Source organism: Thunnus albacares, chromosome 7 (assembly GCF_914725855.1).
Source record: "Thunnus albacares chromosome 7, fThuAlb1.1, whole genome shotgun sequence".
Lineage (NCBI taxonomy): Eukaryota > Metazoa > Chordata > Actinopteri > Scombriformes > Scombridae > Thunnus > Thunnus albacares.
In genome coordinates, this window is record NC_058112.1 from 32,971,706 (window position 1) to 32,995,269 (window position 23,564).

The 23,564-nt window shown below is 39.2% G+C and overlaps 1 protein-coding gene across 3 annotated transcripts in view; it reads left to right on the forward strand.

Moving 5' to 3' along the window:
* LOC122985151 (metabotropic glutamate receptor 8-like) overlaps nucleotides 1-23,564 on the forward strand; it is a 159,997-nt gene that overhangs the window by 36,853 nt on the left and 99,580 nt on the right. For 2 of the 3 annotated variants that reach the window (XR_006404037.1, XM_044355599.1), the window contains exon 3: nucleotides 22,485-22,701. Coding sequence is in view for 2 of the 3 variants with exons in the window: in XM_044355599.1 (XP_044211534.1) it covers nucleotides 22,485-22,701 (217 nt within the window). In the remaining variant the exon portion in view is untranslated. Of the gene's footprint in view, nucleotides 1-5,204; nucleotides 5,537-22,484; nucleotides 22,702-23,564 lie in introns of those variants that run through there. The other variant, XM_044355600.1, reaches the window with a different exon arrangement.

Consider the following 23,564-nt stretch of genomic DNA (forward strand, 5'->3'; position numbering starts at 1 on the left):
GTGACAAGTTTGAGCAGTTAAGAGAGTTTGTTGAATACAACTTAGAACGACGTCACAGAGAGAAGTCAGATTCATATTTTCTAATAATTTTCGCTCTTCGGGAACATTTTTGGGAATGACACTCACCACAAACGGAGCAGAACAGGTCGCCTTATATGGACAATTATAAAGGCATTGATTATGCTAATTGGGAAATGGTGTGATGATGTAGAAACATAGACTGTATAAAAACATGGACGTAGTTACCGTGACGTCACCCGTTGGTTTCTGAAGAGCGGTTTTGAAGCTCAAAGTGAGCCGCTCCGGCCGTCGCCATCTTGGCAGTGCATGACTCTACCTAACCCTCAGCCAATCAAAAATGGGCAAAGAGGCGGGCCGAATGGCTGAAACAAGCCACCTAGCGGCTGGCGGACCTGTCACTCAAAGCAGCCATGTCCTTCATTATGCAGAACTTTACGGCTTAATAAAACTTAAACGGGTGAGTTTAAGTTTTATTAAGGGATTGACTCGCTTTTGGAGCCTCGAGTGGTCGTTCAAGGAACTGCAGTTTTTAGCACTTCCGCATTGGCTTCATTTTACAGCCCCGGAGGTTGGCGCTTGTGTGGAAAGTATTCAAATATACTTAGCGTTCGTCGCGTGAAGGTAATTATTTAGTCATTAAACCAAAAAAATGTGCCCAAACGCTGCCTTTTTTAAGATGAACTACAAGATAACTCTAGCGCGTGCACGCTGTAGACTTGTCCGGGTGCTGCACTGCCTTTACATTTGAGCTCCGCCTTTTTTCATTCCATCAATTTGTGAATCCCCTACTGCTAATGATAAAATCTCAAGCAGGTGAAATTCATCAGGCTGAAACGAGCGATTTGTGACAAATTGAGCAGTTAAGAGAGTTTGTTAAATATGACTTAGAACACTGACAGGAGCAGTCAGTCAGAGAGTTTCAGGGGAAGAATATGAAAATGTTCTCCTATGAGGCTCAGCGTGAAGGGACATTTTCTAAACTGCTCACATTTTCCAAGAGGAGGAAAAGTCCAGACTGTAAGCGACGCCCTGCTGTCATGTTGAGATGAGCTGAAGCAGCAGCTCCACACTAGTCATTAAAACAGAGAAACGATTCGACCTGACAGACGGAGCTTTTCCCTCAGCGGGGATGGATGGATTTCTGGAGGAAAGAAGAGTGAGAGAACGAGCAGGAAGCAGCCTCACGTAGTCATAATTTAAAATTGTCAGGGTGACGTTAATGAGTGGCAGCAATGAAGATGAATGCTGTAAACACATTCCTTCCTGTGAAGGTGAACAACATCTCATTTAGGCTGCTTCAGGATCATATATATATATATATATATATATATATATATATATATATATATATATACCTGCTGTGTGATGTGAATAAAAAGGCTGCAGACTGTGTTTTCGTGATGTTTTCACCTCTGCGCTCAGAGCGGATCCTTTCATATGTTAATGTGTTTGAGCTGCAGCACATTTCCAATTAAACCTGCTGAAGGTTGATGCACCCGTCTGACAAAGAAACAGAAAGTCAGAGACCTGAGGCGACATGCCTGCTGGCTCTGTGTCCTGGTCTGTAAACTGTCTCTCTCTGTCTGATGAAGTGATACAGCCGTCGAGCAGCTCGTCCTCACAGCGACCGAGTGTGTTTTTAAGGTATGTTGTTGCTATTTTATGATCTTATTTCTTTCACAATTTTACTTCAGTGACGCACTTTGTGACCTGCTCTGTGAAAAGAGCTATATTAAATAAACTTTACTTACTTACTGAAGCTTCTGTGCACAACTTCAGTGTTTGTTTCATCACAGTGAGTCCTGTCTGTTCCCTCCATGCTGACTCAGCTCAGCTGTAATCCTTCCTCCTCTCTGCGGATATTTGCCCTCCATCCCAACACAGCTGTGATCCGTCTGTTCACACCAGGAGCAGAAATCAATACATGGAACGTCAGGAACGCTGTTCTGACTTCTCTGTTTTAAAATGTTTTTAACTTATTGAGTTCATTGAATTTTATTATTATAAATGTACTAAATAAAAGCATCTCAAAATGTTAAAATGTAGGCGAACATCATATAAATGATTAAAAAGTTTGTAATGAAGAAAAAATAGGATTTTGTTTAATGTTGAAAATATACTGTTGGAGATTTTCTTGTTTTCTTTTTTGACAAATAAAAATAGTAATCATAGTTTGTAGAGTGTCATAAATCAAATTTATTCATATCGTACATTTCATACAACAGGCGTAAACTCAATGTGCTTAATAACAAAAGCAAAAAAATAAATAAAAATCATACATGACAAAAACATTTAACATTACATTAACTTTAAAACATATAAGATAAAACATAAAGTAAGAAGATGTTACATATATAAAAACATAGAAGACAACATTAAAATTAGAAGGTAAGAAGGTATTACAATAAAGAGAGTAATGTAAGAGGGTATTATTATTATTATTATTATTATAAAAAAGAAATAACAATAATAATACTGATTCTAAAATGAAGGTTTTAAGTGTTAACCTGACTAAAAGCTTGTGAAAAAGGTTTTTATTCTGCTTTTAAAAGAAGACACTGTTGTAACAGACCTGAGGTCATGTGGTAGAGAATCCAGTAGAACCATAATGACCATATTATATTATATATAACCATATTCTCTGTATAGTGAGGAGACCTGTATCTGATGATCTCAGGGGTCTGGTGTGTATTCAGAGAGCATGTCGACGACGTAGGAAGGAGCTCAGCTGTTCATAGCTTTAAAAACGACAAGAAGTATTTTAAAATCAATTCTTTGCTTTACTGGGAGCCACTGAAGGAGTGATGTGTTCACTCCTTCTGAATAAACTGGAGTTTATTAAGCGTTTGCTTCACCAGTCCAGCAAAGAGTCCGTTACAGTAATCTAGTCGGCTGGAAATGAATACATGAACCAACTTTTCAGATCTAACTCTGGATATATTTCTAAGATGATAAAAATCAGTCTGAGAGATATTGAATATGTGCTTCTGAAAGTTAAGATCAGCGTATAAAATCACACCCAAGTTTTTGACTCACAGGGTTTTTACCAGCAGAGGAGTTAACAAAGAGTGAATCTGGAGCCTCAAAGCCTTCAGATCTGCTCAAAGAATCTCTGTCTTGTCCTCATTTAGCTGTGAGAAATCTTTGGCCATCCAATATTTGACATCAGTATCAGTATAAATCAGTGACGTCTCACTCTCTCCGAGGACTCACTGACAGTTAGAGAAGGACGAGCGAGTGGAACAGCCCCAATAAATAATGCGTAAAAATATACTTACAATGCAGAAAAGGCTGCTGCAGCGTCTTTCTGCTGTCAGCTGCTGACAGAGAGACTGTCTCTGCTGGTTATTCCCCGTCGACTCAACACACTTTGAGAACAACAGAAGAGCAAAACAATTTCCACTTCAACCATTAATATAAAATAAAAATAAAAAAATCGACAGTTTAGTCTTCGAGTCAGATAATCTGACAGCGGGTGAAATAATTTCACCTGTCAGAAGAGTTTCTTCATGACGGCAGAATCCAGCGTCTCCTACAGATAAACTGAAGACTTTTTAAAATGTCAGAATAAGAAAAGACCATCTATTATTTAGATAAGACTTTAACAGCTTTTACAATGGAAATGCAAAAAAATCAAATCAAATCCAATATGGTTCATGTGATTTTAGAGGTGCAGAGTATGTTGTGCAGCATCAGTGCAAATTTGTAAAGTTTGATGTGCACCAGTTGTCAACAACAGCAGTAAGAGTTTGTACAGTATTAGATGTGTAATACAGCAAACGGGATGTACAATGTAAGATATTAACAGTAAGTGAGGTGTGAAGCTTTAGTCTTGAGGACTTCAGTATAAACAGTAAATCAAAATCTCTCAAGGTTGACAAATTAATAAAAGCTGAAACCAAATATCCCTCCGGACTCGCAGACGGAGCCCTCGCAGACACCACTCGTACAAACCGTGTCGTGTTCACTGTTATCACATCTGTGAGGGCGCCGGGCTACCATGACACCTCAAGTGTTTCCATGGAGATGAATTGAAATTCGTGACCCCGTAACTCTCTTCAAAGTGTTTTACAGAACGATTCTTAATGGTTTTGATTGCAGTGAGTTAAGCTGCTTTACACAGCAGCTACAACAAATACTGTTGACATGAACTGTTAAACACTGCTGATATTATATACATAATAAATCTTCAACTGAGGACGTTCACATTGTAGATGGACAAACACCAACCTTTACTCGTCTACTTTAGCAGCTTAGAAACCAACAAATCCATATTATTAAGCCTATAGACCTCTGACCTCACTACAGCAATAAACTTGTAAAACAAAAAGGAAAAAAGCAAATGTCATGAAAAGTAAACACAATATATATTATTATGATGATAGATATACATCCCGACAGCCATCAATAAATCAAGTGAGAATCCAGTATGAGTGACCGTTGCAGGCCTGTAATAATCTCGTCCAATCATTTCATTCAGCCTGAATGAAATGTCATTTTATAGCAGGTTTCAATCTTGTTCTTTGACTTTTATCAGTAGGATGTCTTTACATTTGAATAACAGATTGTGCCTTTAAAAATATTTACCAGAACAGTAATTCATCTAGATACAGCTGTAATTTCCTGCTTTGAATGTGTTCATGTCTCTCTGTCAGATGACTCCTGGGCTGCTTCTATGTGTTTCTCTTTCCTCCTTAAACTTTTTCTTTCAATCTTGAATCAGTTCTTTACTTTCTCCTTGTTTTCCTTTCAACACTGTTACATCCTGCAATTCTTCCTCACTTCTGTCTCGTCTCTCCTGATTCCTTCACTCACTCTGAAAATATAAGAAGTCTTCCTTTAAAAATATGAGTGAGGATAAAGCAGCATTACATTAACAACTGTAAAGTAGGCTAAAGCAGCAACAGATAGATAAACTGGACGGTTAAAACACTAATGTCAATTTAAAAAAAAATTTAGCGCCAGGAGAGTTTTTGCTAGCTACTTACTTTGTGGTCCTTTGTCTGACATTATTATTTGATGCAGCACATGTCAGTTAATGTCATATATGATCCTCTGAACTCTGATTCATTCGTCTGCCTGCTGGCTTCAGCATGGTGGGTTTGTTTGATTAAAAGACCCGCGTAGCAAAAGTGGGCGGTGGATTGTTGTTGGTCACCCCTTGTTAACAGTAACAGCTGTCTCCGTGTCTCATACAAGGATACAATGTTCAAACGGAAAACAAAACGAGCGCTCCTAGAAGATTCAACAGAAGCTGCGGTAGAAAGACGCTCTGAGCCTTTAACAGCTGTAAAGTGACGTCTGCGTAAACGCTATTCAGAATTTGAGAAGTGACTAAATGATATAACTGTAAAAAAAAATAATAATAATTTGCGTTGTTTACCAAAAAGACTGTTCATCTCTGTTGTTGTCACAATGTTTTGGTGTGACAGTGGTTTGGGCAGCGTGAGACTGAAGGTGAAAGTGTGTGTCACACGCCAGGAGCGCGAGAGTTGACAACTCTGCGTCAGATAACGTGAGTCAGATACAGCTTCTCTCTCTCTCTGTCTCTCTGGTCGCTAATTTCATCTCTGATGCTTAAATGTCTCTCTGTGGCTGTTGTGTGAATTTATCTCCTTAACAAGAATGCAGCAAATATATATATATATATATATATATATATATATGTGTGTGTGTGTCTGTGTGTGTGTGTGTGTGTGTTGTAGGTAGTTTGCTTGTTGCAGTGAGCTGTCAGGACTCACTCATTCATTAGGAATTGATCCAGTTTTTAATTGAGTGGTTGTTCAGCCACCTGTTGATGTTGATGTGATTAGTGAATGAGTGTGCAGGAGGTCTGGCTGCTTGCTTCTGACAGTTTGTTTAGTTCGTTTTTAAACTGAGCTGTATATTGAGTAATAAGCTTAAAGTAACTGGAATAACAAGTGTTAACTAGTGGTGTAGTTGATCGTAACTTGGTTGATACGTGATCCGTACGGATCGCCCCACACGGTTCGGCAGGGATATGAACTGCGGATTAATTGCAAAATTTAATGTCTCATTTAAGACAAAGTAAACAAACTGCTGTAAGTACAAGTCATGGGCAGACAGCGTGTCGCTAACTAGGATTTTGAAGGGTAACGATCAAACCAGCATCTAACGGGTCTGATGTGACATCTGTAGGTGTGTTTACATGTTGTTTGATGTGCTGCAGCTGAGCAGCTAATTAGCATCTAGCTGCTAACTGATGTTAGCAGTGAATGTTTGTTTGGTGGCTCGTTCAACAAGCTGCAGGACAAGACGTGTGTTCATGTTTCTAAGTTATCATCAAGTTTTGATGATGTGGACAGAGACTGTTTCATTCACTACCGTGTTTAAAAGCGGAAGGTATCAGGCCTCATATTGCAATTTAATTTAACAATAATTGAGCATTGAATATTTTATATATTTTAAGACTTTATTTAAACACTGGACATCTTAAATATTGTTTTCATTTAAGACCATGGGCAACAGTTCCTTGCTGTCAGTGTGTTACAGAGTAATCTTTTTTTTTTTTTTTTTTTTTTTTGCTGATCCTAAAAATGATCTGATCCGTGACTCAAATCCGTGATACGATGTGAACCGTGAGTTTTGTGATCCGTTGCACCTCTAGTGTTAACATGATTAGATGTAGATTATATTTTGTATGTCGTGCACATAGATCAGAGTGTGTAATTCATGTATTTGATACATGCATTAATACTTTCTGATGTGAACCTACACTTTTAGATCTGTGAATGTTTTTAGTGTTCAGTCTATCTAGTATTCAGCACTGATCTGTTCCTGTATCACATTATAAGCTTTGTGCTACTTTATATATTTCTGTATACTAAGAAAATTCACAGGAAACACGTGTAAATCATGTGATATGTTGTCTGTTTTTGATGAGAACATAAATCTGTTGTCACAATAGAACAATACTATAAATTTGAATTTCACTTTGTTGGTAAAATCACACATCTGAACCAGTCCATGGCTAAAATGAGCTCTTTTTTGTTTAGAAACAATATGTATAAATGTATTAAAGAAGCAGCCTTTACACCACTCAGAGGTTTTTGTTTTTGAAAGCAAATTGTTTTATTGACATATAAAATTGCCCCCATCCCTCCGATTCCATCAGGTGAGGGACAATGATATAGTTTGATGCAGTTTGTTGGTTTCACTCCTGTCCTCCCCAATTTTTTGAGTCACCAGCCGCCACTGATATCAATATAATGTAATATCAATTATTGACTATTTTCTTTTACATTGTATGACTGTAGTAGTCTGCAGTAAGACTGCTTTAGGCCCCTTGTGGACTTGATGAGTGGTGGATTTGGACGGACCTCGGCACTCGCAGACTTCCCGGGAACGAGCCCAGTCAGTTGGGTTCATGTAGCTCAGATGTAGCTTAGCGTCTCTTAGCCTCCACTTACATCCATGGAACGTCCAACTTGTTGGTTATTGTCCTTCACATATCAACATGTCATTAAACACTACTTCCTGCTAGTTTACTGTCAACAAACAGAACTGTACACAAAACCTCCTTAATGCAAGTTAAACAGGATTTTAAGGGTCATGTGACCAATAACCTGATGTAGCAGGTTTAACCTCGACTTTATAAAGATGTTGGGCTTTGAGTCTTTTGAGTCTCCATCTGATTCCAGCCGTTAGTTTCTCTTCTGTCATATTGTTTTTTCTGGTTGAAGATACAATCTCTCCAAACCAGACTACAGCTACAAATCAATGTCTTCCACCTCTGAGCCACAGCTGATCAGCGTTTTGTCATTCTTCCCCCGATCTGCCATCATGCTTCATGTCTGATTGAGGTTTTCACAGATCCTCTTGGATCCTGTAGTTTGGATCAAATCTAATTATCCTCGGGTTTATTTCAGACCACATCTGTCCTCGGAGCCCTTTTGGATCGGATCTCTTTTTTCAGAATCAATTCATGCATGTTTTATGTTCTTACACACTTTAAATCTCTGGGTTAAAAATGCTCCCAGTTTGGGTCGATATATCACCAACACAGTACTGAGTTAATGTTGCCCAGAAAGCTGCTCAAGACAAGCGGTTGTTTTGACCCAGTTTCACTATTATTTTTTTATTTTACTGTTGGGTTTTTTACCCAAACTAAAGCCTGGTTTAATCTGCTCTTATTAAACTTACATATCACAGTTTGTTATTGATTGTTAATAACTTGTGTATGTTTTGAATCTCATATGCACATCGTTTGGTACAAAAAACAACACATCCGTGACAGCTTTAGCTAAAACCTGTGTGTAACACTGGGTCAAAATAACAGATTGTTACTGGGTTATATGTTGTACTGGTGCTATATTGTACTAAACAGGGTTAATTGTTAACCTAGTGTGTTTCAGATCAAGCCCACATTTTGGACAAAGATGCGTGAATATCTTATGAAAACTAAAATCCAAAGAGACTGAAGGTGTGAACGCAGAGACAACAACCTGCAAAACAGCTGCTCACACATGAAACACACACATTCACTCCACTCTGCAGCGTCTGAGGGTGACAAACACCCACATACATACTTCCATATCCATATTGCAGCCTGTTCTGTCCACACTCCACTGAGCTGATGTGCTGAACACAAGTGGAGAAAATGTTTCTGAACTAGAGGACCGATCTTAAAGCTGAGCACTTTACATAATCCCCTCAGGGGCAGAGATGAGACGAACGCTTGCTGTCTTCAGCTGGACGAGGACAGAATCTAAAAGGAGAACTTAAAGCTGAGACGTTCAGACGACGGCGGCTCAGCATCTGGCCTCAGTGTGTGTGTGTTTGTTTGTTTGTTTGGGCGTGCAGGCTGGTCTTCCCGACTCAGACAAGCCCTCATTTGTTTGTTCTTTGTGGCGACTGCAGCTCCTCCTCGCTGACACCTGGACTGTGTCGCACCAGCTGTTCATAAATCCATCACTAAGTTTGTGTGTAAAGTTCTTAATAACTATATCAAGTTTAAAACTTGTGATTTACTAAATCAGGTTGTATCATTAAATGACAGGTTCACCATTTTTCAAGTGTGTCAAAATTTGAGTGTCGATATGAAGACTGGAGGAGGTTTTCCTCGCTGTTATGATTCCTCTTGTTCATACTGACTATTAACACGACCCTGACACACCTGTGGGGCACTTTAGCTTTGGTGGCGCTATTTTCAGGATCACTTACACTCATTCTGACTTTTTAGTTGTGAAATTTAAAGAGTTACCTATTATTTAAAGTGCAGAATCACCATGCAGCATGGTCCCAATACACTTCACAGTTAAAAAGGACAACATACAGTAATCAATTCACAATAATAAAAAATTAAAAGTGAATCAATTACATTAAAAACATTAATGTTAAATAGATGTTAAAAGGTGAAAGGCCCGGCTAAGTTTTCGGGGAGGTTGTAATGTAGTGAATAAAGGTAAGTTTTCAGTCTTGATTGAAAGATTTCAACTGAACTTGCTTCTTTAACATGTAATGGAAGGTCGTTCCAGAGATACGGGGAACGGTAGGCAAATGCTCTAAAGCCAACTGATTTTTTTGTTAACTGAAGGAACGACCAGGAGACCAGTAACCAGTGAAGAGAGGCCAGAAAGGGTGTTATATGGTCAAATTTTCTGTTTTTTGTCAAGATTCTTGCTGCAGAATTCTGAACAAGCTGCAGACTTCAGTAGAACAGAAAAAAGGACATTACAATAATCAAGTCTGGAAGATACAAAAGCATGGATTCATGTTTCAGTGTCACACAGTGATAGAATAGGTCTGATTTTGGCAATATTACTAAGATGAGAAAATGCTGTGTTGGTAATAGCCTTGATATGAGACGGGAACGTCAGACGGGAATCAGAAATCACTCCAAGGTTTTTGACAGTTGAGCTTTCAGAGATAATACAGTCATTGATATTGACACTCAGGTTCTCATACTGATGCTCATATTTTCCTGGTCTAACAACTAATAACTCAGTTTTATCAGCATTCAACAGCAAAAAGTTCATATCCATTTTTTTTTTTCTGATAAATAAATGAGACCAGGTTTATGACCGTAATCACAAGGGCTGAAGAACAGTAACCTTTTAATTTTGGGTGCCTGGTAAGAGGTTAAAAGATCTTTCAACGTATGTGATGGAGGCCAAAATCCACAGTGTGTCCACACAGTCATTTAAAAGTCTGAGTTAGTCATATCAAGTGGATATCTGACACATTTACAGTCTTTTTAGCATCAAATTCCCTCTTTGTGTTTCCTCGGACAGTGTTTCCCTGTTGAGCTGCAGGTGGAAGTATAGTAACAAAAAGAGGGACTTTGGCACTAAAAAGACTGTAACGTTGAAAGATATCTACTTGATTTGACTCATTTGGACACATTTGAACAATTGTGAACCTGTCGTCTAATAAAGTAAACACTTAAGTAATGTGTAAATCAGTTACAAGGAAACATCTGTAGTGCTGTACAATAAGGCAAAGCAGTTTTATTTATAAAGTACGTTTCATACACAGAGGTAGAGTCAAGGTGCTGTACAGAGTAGTTAAAACAGTACAATTCAAAGTATTCACAGTACAATGATAATAAGATCTTGAGTTTTAAGAGCATTCACTTAAAAGCTCTCAATAAGGTTTTCCGTCTGGATTTAAAAGCTGTACAGTTTGGGGCGTTCCTAACAGCTGGTTCCAGCTGTGCTGCATAATGAATTACAGCTGCTTCCTCTTGTTTAGGTTTTGCTCTCGGCACCACTAGCAGTCTACTCCCTGGTGATCCAAGAGGTCTTGCAGGGTTTTATTGCTCAAGCATATCAGTCATAGATTCAGGGCCAAGAGATTTATAAATAAGTAATAAGACTTCAAAATCAATTCTGTGGCTTACTGGAAACCAGTGTAGAGATGTAAGAACTGGGGTTTTGGTTTTGGTCAGAACTCTTGTGGCTGAATTTTGAATAAGTTGAGATGGTCTTTTTAGGAAGTCCAGTCAGAAGTCCATTGCAGTAATCAGTTTTGCTGGAGATAAAAGCACGAATCAATTTTCCCACATCTTGTTTTGTCATAAGGTCCCTGACTTTGTTTTTAAGGTGATAAAATGCTGATTTTGTTATTGCTTGTACATGACTGTTCAAACTTAGATCAATTAAAACACCAAGATTCTTTACCTGCTCTTTTGATTTTAGTGCCTTGTTCTTTAAGTGAGTGAAGTTTTTAGACATCCAGTTATTTACATAATGACTCTATAGGACTGCAGTCATTTGATGAGAGAGTTAAGTAAATTTGAGTGTCATCAGCATAACTATGATAGGCAAGGTTATTGTGGCAAAGTCGGAGCATTTACAGTATAAACAGAAGTGGGCCGAGAATAGATCCTTGAGGTACACCACAGGGCAAGGTCATGCATTTTGAATCATGGTTCCCAATAGTTACAAAATAATCCCCGCCCTCCAAGTGTGAATTTGGTCATTTTTAGTCATTTTAAAATTGTTCCAGAAAAACCAACCCAGATTTCCAGTCTATGTAAAAGTTTACTGTGATCGACAGTATCAAAGGCTGCAATAAAGTCAATTGATGTCTTGCCTGAATCACTATTAAAACGAATATCATTAAAAACCTTCATGAGTGCAGTCTCTGAGCTGTGACTGGCACAAAAGCCTGATTGAAATTTATCAAAATAGTCATTTAAAATGAAGAATTCTGCCTTCTCTATAATTTTGCCCAAAAGGGTCAGTTTGAGATGGGCTGAGGGTAGAGGTATCTAGGTTTTTTTTAGTAAAGGCTTAACAACTGCAGATCTCAAAAATGAAGGAAAGGTGCCAGACAGAAGTGATGCCTTCACTATATTAAGAACATCAGTTTCTATGGAGTTAAAAACAGTTTTTCAAAAGTTAGGTGGCAAGTTGTGGATGAATGAGGTGCTGCACTATTTCTAAGAAGGTATCTCTGTTGACGGGGCTGAACTGTGACATCAGGACTGGTGTCCTTATACTGTCACTTTTATTTTTAAAAAAATTATGCAAATTCATCACACTTATCAGCTGAGAGAAATTCAGGAGCTGTTTGCGGGGCAGGATTTGTCAGTCTCTCTACTGTGGCAAATAAAGTGCAAGCATTGTTCTTGTTTTTGTTTATGATACTGGAGAAAAAGGATTTTCTTGCTTTGCAAATTGTATTGTTGTAGGAGTAAAGCATGCCTTTGTAGATACCACAGTGTATTTGAAATTTGGTTTTACACCATTTATGTTCAGCTTTTCTGCATTCTCTTTTCCTTAGCCTTACACTTGGATCATGTCTCCAGGGTGCTTTCTGTTCATAAGTGATTGTCTTATGCTTTACCAGTGCAATGTTGTTTATAATATACAGTGTTTTGGAACTGAAGTTATAGTAGAACATAAATAGAGTCAGATTTTTCACTCGAAGTTGTGAAATTGCCCATCTAAAAAGAGCAGTATGGTCACTTAAGCACCTCTTTTTTACAACCACAGGTTGTTGTCAGATTTGAAGAATAAAAAAGTCCAAAAATAAACAGAAATGATCCGACCAGTGTTGAAACATGGAGACCCTTAATGATAATCAAGTCCAGAGTATGTCCTTGAGAGTGAGTGGACTCCTTCACATGCGGACATCAGCCATAAGTATCAAATAGTGCGTTAAGTTCATTTGCTTAATTATCCGCTGGGTTATCAACATGGATGTTGAAGTCACCAGCTATTGTGAGAGAATCAAAGTCTGTACAAATAGCAGATAAGAGTTCACTCAGCTCATCGAGAAAATGTTGTGCTGTGTGCCTTGGAGATCTATAAATAGTTACAATAAGAAGAATAAGAATAGCAAGCAACCAACTGTGTAAACAGGAAGTGACTGTAGCATCACAAGATGTAACATAACTTCCAAAAATATCAGTTTTAGGAGCCAAAAGATAAAATAAGAGTAGCTGCCAAAATCAGATTAAGCCAAGCTAACCAGTGTTATCTGGTCATTTAGATATTGGTTTTGTAACTTGAGGTTTAGTGTGTTCTTTCTGTGAAATGTAAAGTGTCAGATATGTCGACTATCTTCTACTCTTCAGTCTAAATGGAAGAGATTAGCAAGCTAACATTAGCTTTGTCAGTCATCAGATAGCTTACAGTTCCACCTGGCAGTTAATAGCTGTAAACATTTAGTAACAAATAATCAAACTAGTTTATGTTGCAACCTTCTTTAATTTAGTGATGCATAAATCTCCACTTAGTGACATTATAACGAGGCTAAGTTTGACCGTTGGAACAGCTGGTGCAACCGGCTCCAGGTGAGATCTCCAAAGAATGGCAGCATCACAGTCATTTTGAGGAGAAAATACCAGGACATCTGTTCTTATATTTAATTCAGACTTTGAGAATCAACAACACGAAGGAAAGGAGACGAGGAAAGCGTTTAAATATACGACTATTATCCTGATAATACTGTTTAATATCTTTACAAACTTGTGTTGTTTTTCCTAAACTTTGAATTCTCATGGAGATTGTGTCTAAAGTTATTTAAATTTAAATATTTCACTCAGTGGATCATATTTTTATTCTCAAGACTGTGATCAGCTGATGTTTAAACCTTGTTTCTCAGACTACATCTACATTATCCAACTAGATTCTAAAACGCCATTCTTAAGCTAAAACAACATGCATCCACAGCAGGAGCTTCAGTTTGTTTCTTTAAATACCTCCATCCACATTAAAACATTAAAATATACATCCACAGTGAGAAGGGTCTGTCTGCAGTCTTGCAGATATTCTAACCCCTACCGTCTCAGTCCTCATGTCTAAACCTAACCAACCTAACCAATGCAAGATGGTGGCTCTGCAAAGTGGGTGTGTTATGTAGTACTGTGCGTCCGCAAATGGACTTACTTGTTTGCAGCGGCTTCATTGCATGGATGTATTATAACAGCTGGATAGGACTCTGTCCTTGCAGCCATTTTTTCCCAGTGGTCACTTGCAGTATTGCAGCGAATCCCCCTGCAGCCCAAAAAGCATTTTCCCTCATAGACCACCATTGTACTAGAGACGTCTGTAAAACTGTTGACAGGACACCTCAAACTGCAAACAATGTCAATTATGATATTCTAATATGAACCTTTGATCCATGGAGGTTTTTGGTCTGGATGGAGGACGATGTGTTTACGAATTTAGCTGACTTAAGGTGGACGTGATTTTAGAAACGCTGCTAACTTGCTTTGCCAAGTGCATTCCTCCAAGCTAGTTAGTGATTTATATCTCAGCACATGATATGATATGAATTTGTGTTTTTTGCAAGATATCTACAAAAGTGTAACAGCTGTGGGAGTTTAACTTTTTTATGTGGTGTTTTTTATTATTTTGATCATCAGAATAAGTTTTTTTTCTGAGTTTGTGTTGCTGCTCATACTTGAACTAAGTGAAATCATCTCCCCAGTGTCTGTGTGACGTTTCTTAGCTTCAGATATTTGAGTGTCTGCGTTTCGTCTGTAACAGTTCAGACGTCTGAAGTCTCTCAGCTCGCTGTGAGTCGCTTCAGAAGCAAATATAAAACAAACAGGAGTTTATTCTTCTCTTCTGCTGCTGACAGTGGATCAGTTCTTCTTTCAGCTTCTTTCTAATCACACACTGAACTTTGGTTCAACTTCTTTCCTCTTCTGAGCTTCAAAAACACCAAAAACACATCAGAGACATGTGACCTGGGTTAACGTCAGGCAGCGTTACACAAGAGTCTGTTTTCACGCTCTTGTTCTCTCATGACGGGTTTCATATCAAACACCTGGGAGGATCTGATTTCCTTTAAAGATCCTCCACTGTGAAGAAGTTCAAACTTTTCTCTGATTGAGCTCAGCTGTTGAATGGAGAGTTTCTTCATGGCTCTTTCTTCTGCAGGAACTATACGAAACACCAACGTACAGAGCTGTAGACCACCGACATCATGTCTTTGGTTTTGTCTGAGAATTTGTGGGTTTTAACGAGAGTTTTAATGGAGGAGTTTGTAGACTAAATATCTTTATATTTTATTGTTTCTAGATAAAAACATTATTACATTTAAACATGATAAAAGGATTCTGTATTTCTCCCAGAAGGCTTTGAAACTGCATGAAAGAAATAAATGAAAGAATAAAATGAAAAATTGTTAATGAAGTAGATTTTTTTTGGTGTGCTATGAAACATCTCTTCAGAATGAGGGTATCTGATCATGATCTTTGTTTTTTTACTTTCTTTCTTACGTCTTTATTTTGTGTGAGCATGAAGTGAATACTAGAGGCGGCGTGATTGTGAACAAAGTCAGAAGATAAGTTGAGAAACTAATTTGCCTCCCAGGAGGAGCTCATTGATTAAGTGTCCGCACGAGTTGAAAATGTTTCAGCTTGAGTGAAATATGTGTTCATACTGTATAGAGTTGTGAAGTTGAAGAAGATATTTCGGGCTCCTCTGGTTCCCGAAGTAAAACCCCTGTTAATTCTTCCTGTAGACAACATCAGTGACTCAGTTCTGTCTTCTACAGTTTGGATCAACATGCGTCTCCCTCGATGAATCATCAGAACAAAAGATGAACAACTGCGTTTGAAAAGATCTGTTTCTTTAGTAAAAAGTCGAAGCTACAAGACTGAGGACATAAAAATTTCAAGGTAGAAGTTAACTACGACTCCCAGGGTGCATTTCAGCAAGAAACAGCCAATCACAGAGCTTAAAATTTCAGTCACATGCGCCGCTAACGGCGAGCAGAAACTAAAGATCACGATCTGCAGATTAAATCAGTTCACGAATTCCGTAACCATGGCGACACGTTTTGTTTACAACCTCAGTGATGAAGCATTTTGAATTAATTAAGCTCTGATTCAAGCCATGGTTCCATCTCCATAGTAACAGCAGCAGAGGCTCATGGGTATTGTAGTATTCTTAACCGTCCACCAAAATCAAAACGAAGTGTAAATAATGTAAACTGGTGTCAGAATATAAACCTGGAGCATCGTTACATCATCCAGGAGAGTTTCTGAGTTCAGTAATATTTGAAATGAGAACACAGAATGAAGAACTTTACACTTCTTCAAATGTGGAATAAAATCCCAAATCACATCAGGAATACTCTCTCCTTATTACAATTTATACAGATATTTCCTTCTTCTGAATCAAATATCAACCACTAACAGAACATTTCAATAATCAAAGTGTTACTATTATTATTACACATTACACTCAGGGCTGCAGCAAACCATTATTTTCATTATTTTCTCAATTAATCAATTAGCCCTTTCATCCATAAAATGTCAGAAAATTTCCTAAAACCCCCAAAATAAACCTAAAATATCTTGTTTTGCGCCAAACAACCGAACAATATTCAGTTAACTGTCATAAAAGACTAAAGAAACCAGAAAATATTCACATTTAAGAAGCTGGAATCAGAGAATTTGGACATTATTTCTTAAAAAAACGACTCAAAATGATGAATCGATTGAAATAGTCGGTGATTAAGGTTCATCACTACAAGCCGACACATTAAACACTGTCCTTGTTAGAAATATCGATTATAGTCACTTTAAGCGTTTAATTAAAAAAAGGAAATCAATGTTCTGATTGTTTCTTCCAGCAGAGACTGTTTCAGCGAGGCAGCGAGTCGTTCTGACCTCTCTGCAGAGACAGTAAGAGAAACAGAGCAGCGACAGCACAGGTCATGTAGGATTTTACCCTGAGGGGTGAAACGGTTTATTGTCCAGAAAAGAGACAGATGACAGTAAATAGAGCTTTGCTTTTAAATAAGAAAATCAGAGCGCGGAGTGAACGGTGATGGACGTGTGCTGTCATGTCAGATGGATTTCTTCTCTCGTCGCTCAGCCGGGCAGAAAGCTGGAAGCTGTCTCGGGGATGACGAGCATCAATCACTGTCACCGAAAAACACCGTGAGACGGCAGAAAAAACAGGCGAGGAGCGTGTCCTCCGATGTGAAGGCGTGTTAAGATGTCCGCACGCATAAATCTGTCTTCAGTGTGGAGGCCGGCCGGGGGTCTGATCCGCCTCGCCTGGTCTCGCCTGGTCTCAGGTAAAGGTCCGGTGTTTGAGGGTAATGAGCGCTGTCAGTATGTAATCTATCAGCAGCTCACCTGCCAGGCTTCTGTTTGTCCCTCATCTGATCCTGGGAAGCTTTTACTCAATAAAAACAAGTGGAGAACTCTGACTGGGCAGATTAATTCAACCCATTTCCAATATTAATCGATTTGTTATAATAAGTGCCTCACTGGATTTGAGACAATAAGACTTTAAGGACTCAATTATAGACAAAAGTCTGTCTGTATACACCTTTAATCTTTTTCTACAGATGTTTGATCTTACAAAACACAACACACATGTGACATAATTGCATTTAAAGTCAGTGGAAAGACACGAGTGGACACATATAGTGTCACAAACTGAGGCACAGACGTGTCAGCACGTGTTGAAGATGTCTCAACTTCACTTCCTGCAGTTTTATAAATTACCCTCATAAATCTTCAGAGACATGAGTGACGGGAGAGAGACTGGAGGAAATTGATAAAAAAAAGTTCCTGGTGAGTTTTTGAGTTTTTTTCATCTCTACAGTCGGTACAAATAAACACAAACAGTCCAGCAGTCAAATGTGTCTGAAAACATCTGCGTGGGGGGGAAACTTGGATGGATAAAATGACATGACTGCTATTAGATCTTTATCACTAGTAGGTTGCTCCAGAGGAAAGTCGTTGCTACCTGAATCAATTAGCATTTCAGGATATCTCAATCAGCTCGCTCCACACACAGTCTGGCAGGAAGTGAGATTTGGGAGGCGTGCGTGTCGGCTCTCCTGCGAGCTACAGTTCAGTAAGCAGAGATCATTTGAAGTTTATGATAAGATCTGAGAGTAGCGACACGGGAAGATTTTGATTAGACTCCATCGTTGTGAAGCATCTTAATAAAGTGAAGAGAGAGCGGGAGTGAGGCGGGACAGGATGCCGGGGGTGGTGGAGCGGAGCCAGAACGACGGTGGTTGATGGTCGAGTCTCCCTGGATTTCAAAGAGGTCATGGTGGTGATGGGGAGGAGGTCAGGGAAGTAGAAGTGATGGAGGGAATAGCAACATTCACCTGTAGTTGAATAAAGGCAGAATGTGAAGGGAATATATCCAAATATATAGTGTCGTTCACCCACAACACCCTTCTAGGTGGGTTTTCAAAGTATATTTATGTAAATCTTTGCAGAAGCAGAACTGCAGCTTGTTATCAGACCTGACAACTCAAACAAAGTTCCCAACTAAATGATAAATAGGTTGCTTGTCATTGCTTTTCAAAATAAAACCTACAGTATGATGGTTTTCTGATCTGAAAAGTATGTAGTTAAAGTATTGCAGTAAAAGTACATAAGTATTATGAGCTTGATGTAGTTAAAGTATTGCAGTAAAAGTACATAAGTATTATGAGCTTGATGTAGTTAAAGTATTGCAGTAAAAGTAGTGGTTTGGTCCCTCTGACTGATATATTATTATATATGACATCATTAGATTATTAATAGTGAAGCATCAGTGTTAGAGCAGCATGTTACTGTTGTAGCTGCTGGAGGTGGAGCTAGTTTACACTACTTTATATACAGTTAGCTAGTTTAGTCCAGTGGTTCCCAACCTAGGGGTCGGGCCCCTCCAAAGGGTCAGCAGATAAATCTGAGGGGTGGTGAGATGATTAATGGGAGAGGAAAGAAGAAAAAACAAAGTTCTGATACACAAATCTGTTTTCAGTTTTTGGACTTTTTCTCTAATCTTTGATTTTTGCTGAAATATTGGATCATTTGAACATTTATTGAAATGAAAGCATGTGAGAAGTTTAGAGGGAAAAATCACTATTTGGTGGAGCTGTTAACAACTCATAGACATGTGAAATGTGACCCCGACTACACACTGCTTTTTGTAAGACGTCAAAAGACAAAAAGGTTGGAAACCACTGGTTTCATCTTTAACAATGTGTTGTATTTTAAAAGCTTGTTATATTATCCATTGTGTCAAATCTTCATCTGAAAAGTAACTAAAGCTCCATCAACTCTGAACTGTTTTTGTGAACGCTAGCAGCCATTTTCACTCCGTCTCTCTTGACCAATCACAAGCAGTGTTAGCAGCAGTAAAAAAATAAAAGCCCCCAAATGAGTTTTTTTTGTTTTTGATCAAATCTTCCATGTAAAGGCTCTCGGCGTCACTTCGCCGCTGTGCTGTTTGTAAGCTGGTTGCAGCACTTTGAGGATGGAGATGTGAGCGTGCAAACAGCTGATCAGCAGGGTCCAATTAAGCTGCTTATTAAATGTCCTCCAGTCGTGGCTTCAAGCCGCTCATTTAACAAACCAAATCACTGTTATTATTATTACTGCTATAATTTAATAATGTTGATTTTCTCACCCACAAACCTCGCTTAAACAGCCGAACTCCAGTCATAATGTTGTTTTTTATATGTTGTGATGCTTTGCTGGTTAAAGGAATACGTCAGGTTTGTGTTTACGTTTAAAATCGTATCACATCCTGGAGATACTTTGAGCAGCAGTTGACTCCAAACCTGAAGAAGAGAAGAGACTGACCAACACTCACCTCACTTCACGCTCAGCTGCACGCAGGAGTTCATGGCTTCATGAAGACGGCGAAACTAAATCATCCGCAAAAAAAAAATCAAAAGCAGTGATGCAGTCCTGAGCCACCATAGCGGAAACTGCCTGCCTCTCTCAGCTGCATCTAGAGATTCCTGAACTCAGGCTAAATGATGGAAAGAAAGAGATTGTGGTATATATAGTGTGCTCAGTTCTCCCCGTTTGGTATCGAGATTAAAAAAAGACAAAGAAAAGACAGAGTTGTTTGTGAGACGTGGAGGAGACGGCGAGATGCAGCCAGGAAGAGGAAGTGACAGCAGGCTTTTCACCTTAACTCTCAGTGTGGACGTTCAGATACATTCAGGTACAAAGAGTCTGACTGAACCTTGTAAATAAAAGGAGGAAAAAACATGTTGATTGATCTGTTTTTCTTCTGTTCCCCATGAAAAGCTTTCAGTCAGCCGCAGCCTGAAGAAAATGACGAAGACATTTCCGCCGTTCTTCTTAAAACATCCGTCCAAGGCGGCCAGGATCAGCCGTACGTCCTCCTTCCTCACAAGAAGGCCTTCGCACTTACCATGCATCATCCACTTGTATCCATGACAACAAGCGTTCCCAATTAAACGGAGCAGATACGTGGTTTGATCATGTGACTCCAGAATGATCAGCGGTAATCAGCAGGACGACAGTAATGATGTTTGATGATGGTCAGGTTTAGTAAAGATGATGGTTTGGGGTTTGTTAAGGTTACTACTTCCTTAAAGTTAGGCCACCTTCATCGTCATGGCAACAATAATAACCACAGGGTTAAGGTTAGGGGACGATCGTAGTTAACGCTCACGGTTGTAAACAGGAAATGAACAGCGTCTCCCGTGGCAACGTCCACTGTTGGGTTAAATCCACCAGACGGCAGCTGTCACTCAAACTAACTGTAGGTCGTTTTTGGGCGACTGACATCATGATACAGCAGGATTTGGATTCAATTAGTCGATTAATCGATTAGTCGGTTGACAGAAAATGAATCAGCAACAAATTTAATTGAATAATATACATTTTTAACAATATCTTTTTAGATTTTAGACTGTTGACCAGACAAAATAAGACGTGTGAAGACGTCACCTCGGACACAAATAGTAACAGACGCTTTTCACTATTGTTCTGATCTCTGTTCCTACAACCAAAACGATTAATCGATCGCAGATTTACAGTGAAACATTTCACAGTTTCAGGTGTTTCATAATGCTTCTCTCAGTGTTGAATAAATGATCATAAAATGTTTTAGATAATAAATAATAATACATAAAATGATCGTGTCCTTGGGCTGAAACTAGGCTGCTGTCATATTTATCTCATGTCGAGTTTCCAAAGTAAAAAGTAAACTCCAGCAGGTCAACGGTTGAGGAAACGTTTCAAGTGTGTAAACTGTGAAACCTCAGAGAAGCTGCAGACTCTTTAAGGCGTCTTCTTTGTGTTTAGTTCAGCTGTTCTCTGACGGTTAAACCTGCAGCGTCCTGATAGTGTCGGCTCTCAAACAGGTTTGTATTTACAGTACCAGGCCTTTAATTTGCAGTCTGTCACGGAGCCGGTCGAGCTGAGTGACATTTGTATTGCTGTCAGGCCCCCCCCCGGCCATCCGTCTCTCTCCTTCCTTCCTCCTCCTCCTCCTCCTCCTCCTCCTCCTCTATGAATCCTGATGAGGCGTCCGGCGGCGCTCGGGCCCAACACGCCGGCCTCTGACTGAAGTGAAATCAATCAGCCCTTCAATCCTTCTCTAAAGGATCATTATCCAGCACCGCCGGGCCTGTCGGACTGTCTGCTGCAGGATCTATGACCCGCTCCGCCTCTCTAATTCACACTGCAGAGCTCACTAACTCCAATCTGACAAGAAACTGAACAACAGCAGGAGGAAGGTCAAGATTAAAGGTTCAAATTTGATCTGTTTAATACTGCAGGATCTTTGGAAGCGACACCGAACGACGTTTTAAAAAATTTAGCTGAAAGCTTGTTTTTTTACCTTCCTGTCTCCAGTTAGCAGTCTGATGTGTAAGACCTCATACAGTCAACTCGCCTCAGAGGAAATAAATGTAATTGAAATGATGTAAAAGTTGTAAAAAAGTCTTCTGATTTGCGTGCAGCTTTCTTCCTTCTGTCCTCAAAATGACTTTAATGTCATGCTTATCTGCTAAATGAAATATGTTTTGAAAGGAACATAATAGCAACATCTGCAAAACATTCACTGACGACATATTTCATTTGTTTTCTTAGCATCTAATAATAATAATTATAAAATAATAATAATATTAAACTATATGTCTAAGGCTCGAGGAACATGGTGTCATGGTTAAATACTGATATACTCTTTATTTCTGTGTTTATTTTCTCATATTTAATAAAAAGCCTGACTGTTTTCTGTTCTGCTCTTATATTAATTTGCTACTATAAACTCATCACATGCTCTATATTTACCTCGTGTCTTGATAAAGTTGATAATGTCCTTTTTCCACAGCGCTAATTACATCAGTACATCATCATCTTTCCCCGTTTAACACTGTTGTCAGTCACTGATTATCTCCAGTCGTAGTTCTACTTTGCCGTTTTTTCGATCTCTTTTAAGCGACTGACAGTATAACTAAACATCTCCTGCACTGATGCTTCACATTAAAAGCCTTCCAGTGAATCAGAGGACGTATAGTGTCTCTATTTCCTGGAAGGCTTTTTAAAGGGAAACGTGTTGAGTTTCACTGACGGCAGCTTAACGGTGACAGAAGCAAAGTAGACGTGGTTTAAAATCACCGAGACCTGCAGTGCTGTGCTGTTAAATCACTGTTAATCTTCTTTTATCATCTAAACGCCTTAAAGTACATCGATGATGCTGTTCAGAGGTTTGACGCTAACTGTGTCCCCCCCCCCCATGTGTCTCCCACAGATTCCTCAGATCAGCTACGCCTCGACGGCTCCGGAGCTCAGCGACAACGCGCGCTACGACTTCTTCTCCCGCGTGGTTCCTCCGGACTCCTACCAGGCTCAGGCCATGCTGGACATCGTCACGGCGATGGGCTGGAACTACGTCTCCACGCTCGCCTCGGAGGGAAACTACGGCGAGAGCGGCGTGGAGGCCTTCGTCCAGATCTCCAGAGAGTCAGGTAAGGAAAAAAACGTTGAGTAGATACGGCCTGTAAGCTGAGGTTCGAGCGAGAGAATCTTAGAAAATGAAGTGAGATGAATGAAAAGATAAAAATGTGTTGAGTGTGAGGATGAACTCTGAGCCACTCTGGACACTGCGGTTTTGAAGCTGCTCTGGTCGTTACACTGATGCTCGGCGTGTGTTGATGAGATCTGGTGTAATTGACTCTTGATGTAATTACAGCAGAAGTTGATGCTGTGTTCTCCTCGCCGGTCACTGTGAGTAATCAGACCCGGCTGATTAAAATGTTATCGCACCCACACGAGCTTCGACATTAATTAGATTGTAAGAGACATGTTGAGCGGCGTCATGTATGTCGGAGACCAGTGGTGCGTGTGTGTGTGTGTGTGTGTGTGTGTCAGGTTCCGTATTACTCATTTTTACAGAAATGAAAAACATCATTGAAATGAAAAACATCACCAGCTGTGGGTCTGACTCAGAGTGACTTCTTAATAAAAGAATAAAGCATTTGGCGGAAAATAGCAAGAAAAAGTAGGGCTGCAACAATTCGCCAAATCACCTCAACTATTTTGATAATTGATTGGTCCTTTTTGAGTCATTTTTTAAACAAAAAATGTCCAAATTCTCTGATTCCAGCTTCTTAAATGTGAATATTTTCTGGTTCTTCAGTCCTCTTTGACAGTAAACTGAATATCTTTGAGTTGTGAACAAAACAAGACATTTGAAGACGTCATCTTGGACTTTAGGAAACATTTATTTTCACCATTTTCTGACATTTTATGGACCAAACAACTAATCAGTTAACATGAAAATAATCGTTAGATGCAGCCCTAAACGTACACATATTTGAAAAGAGGAATA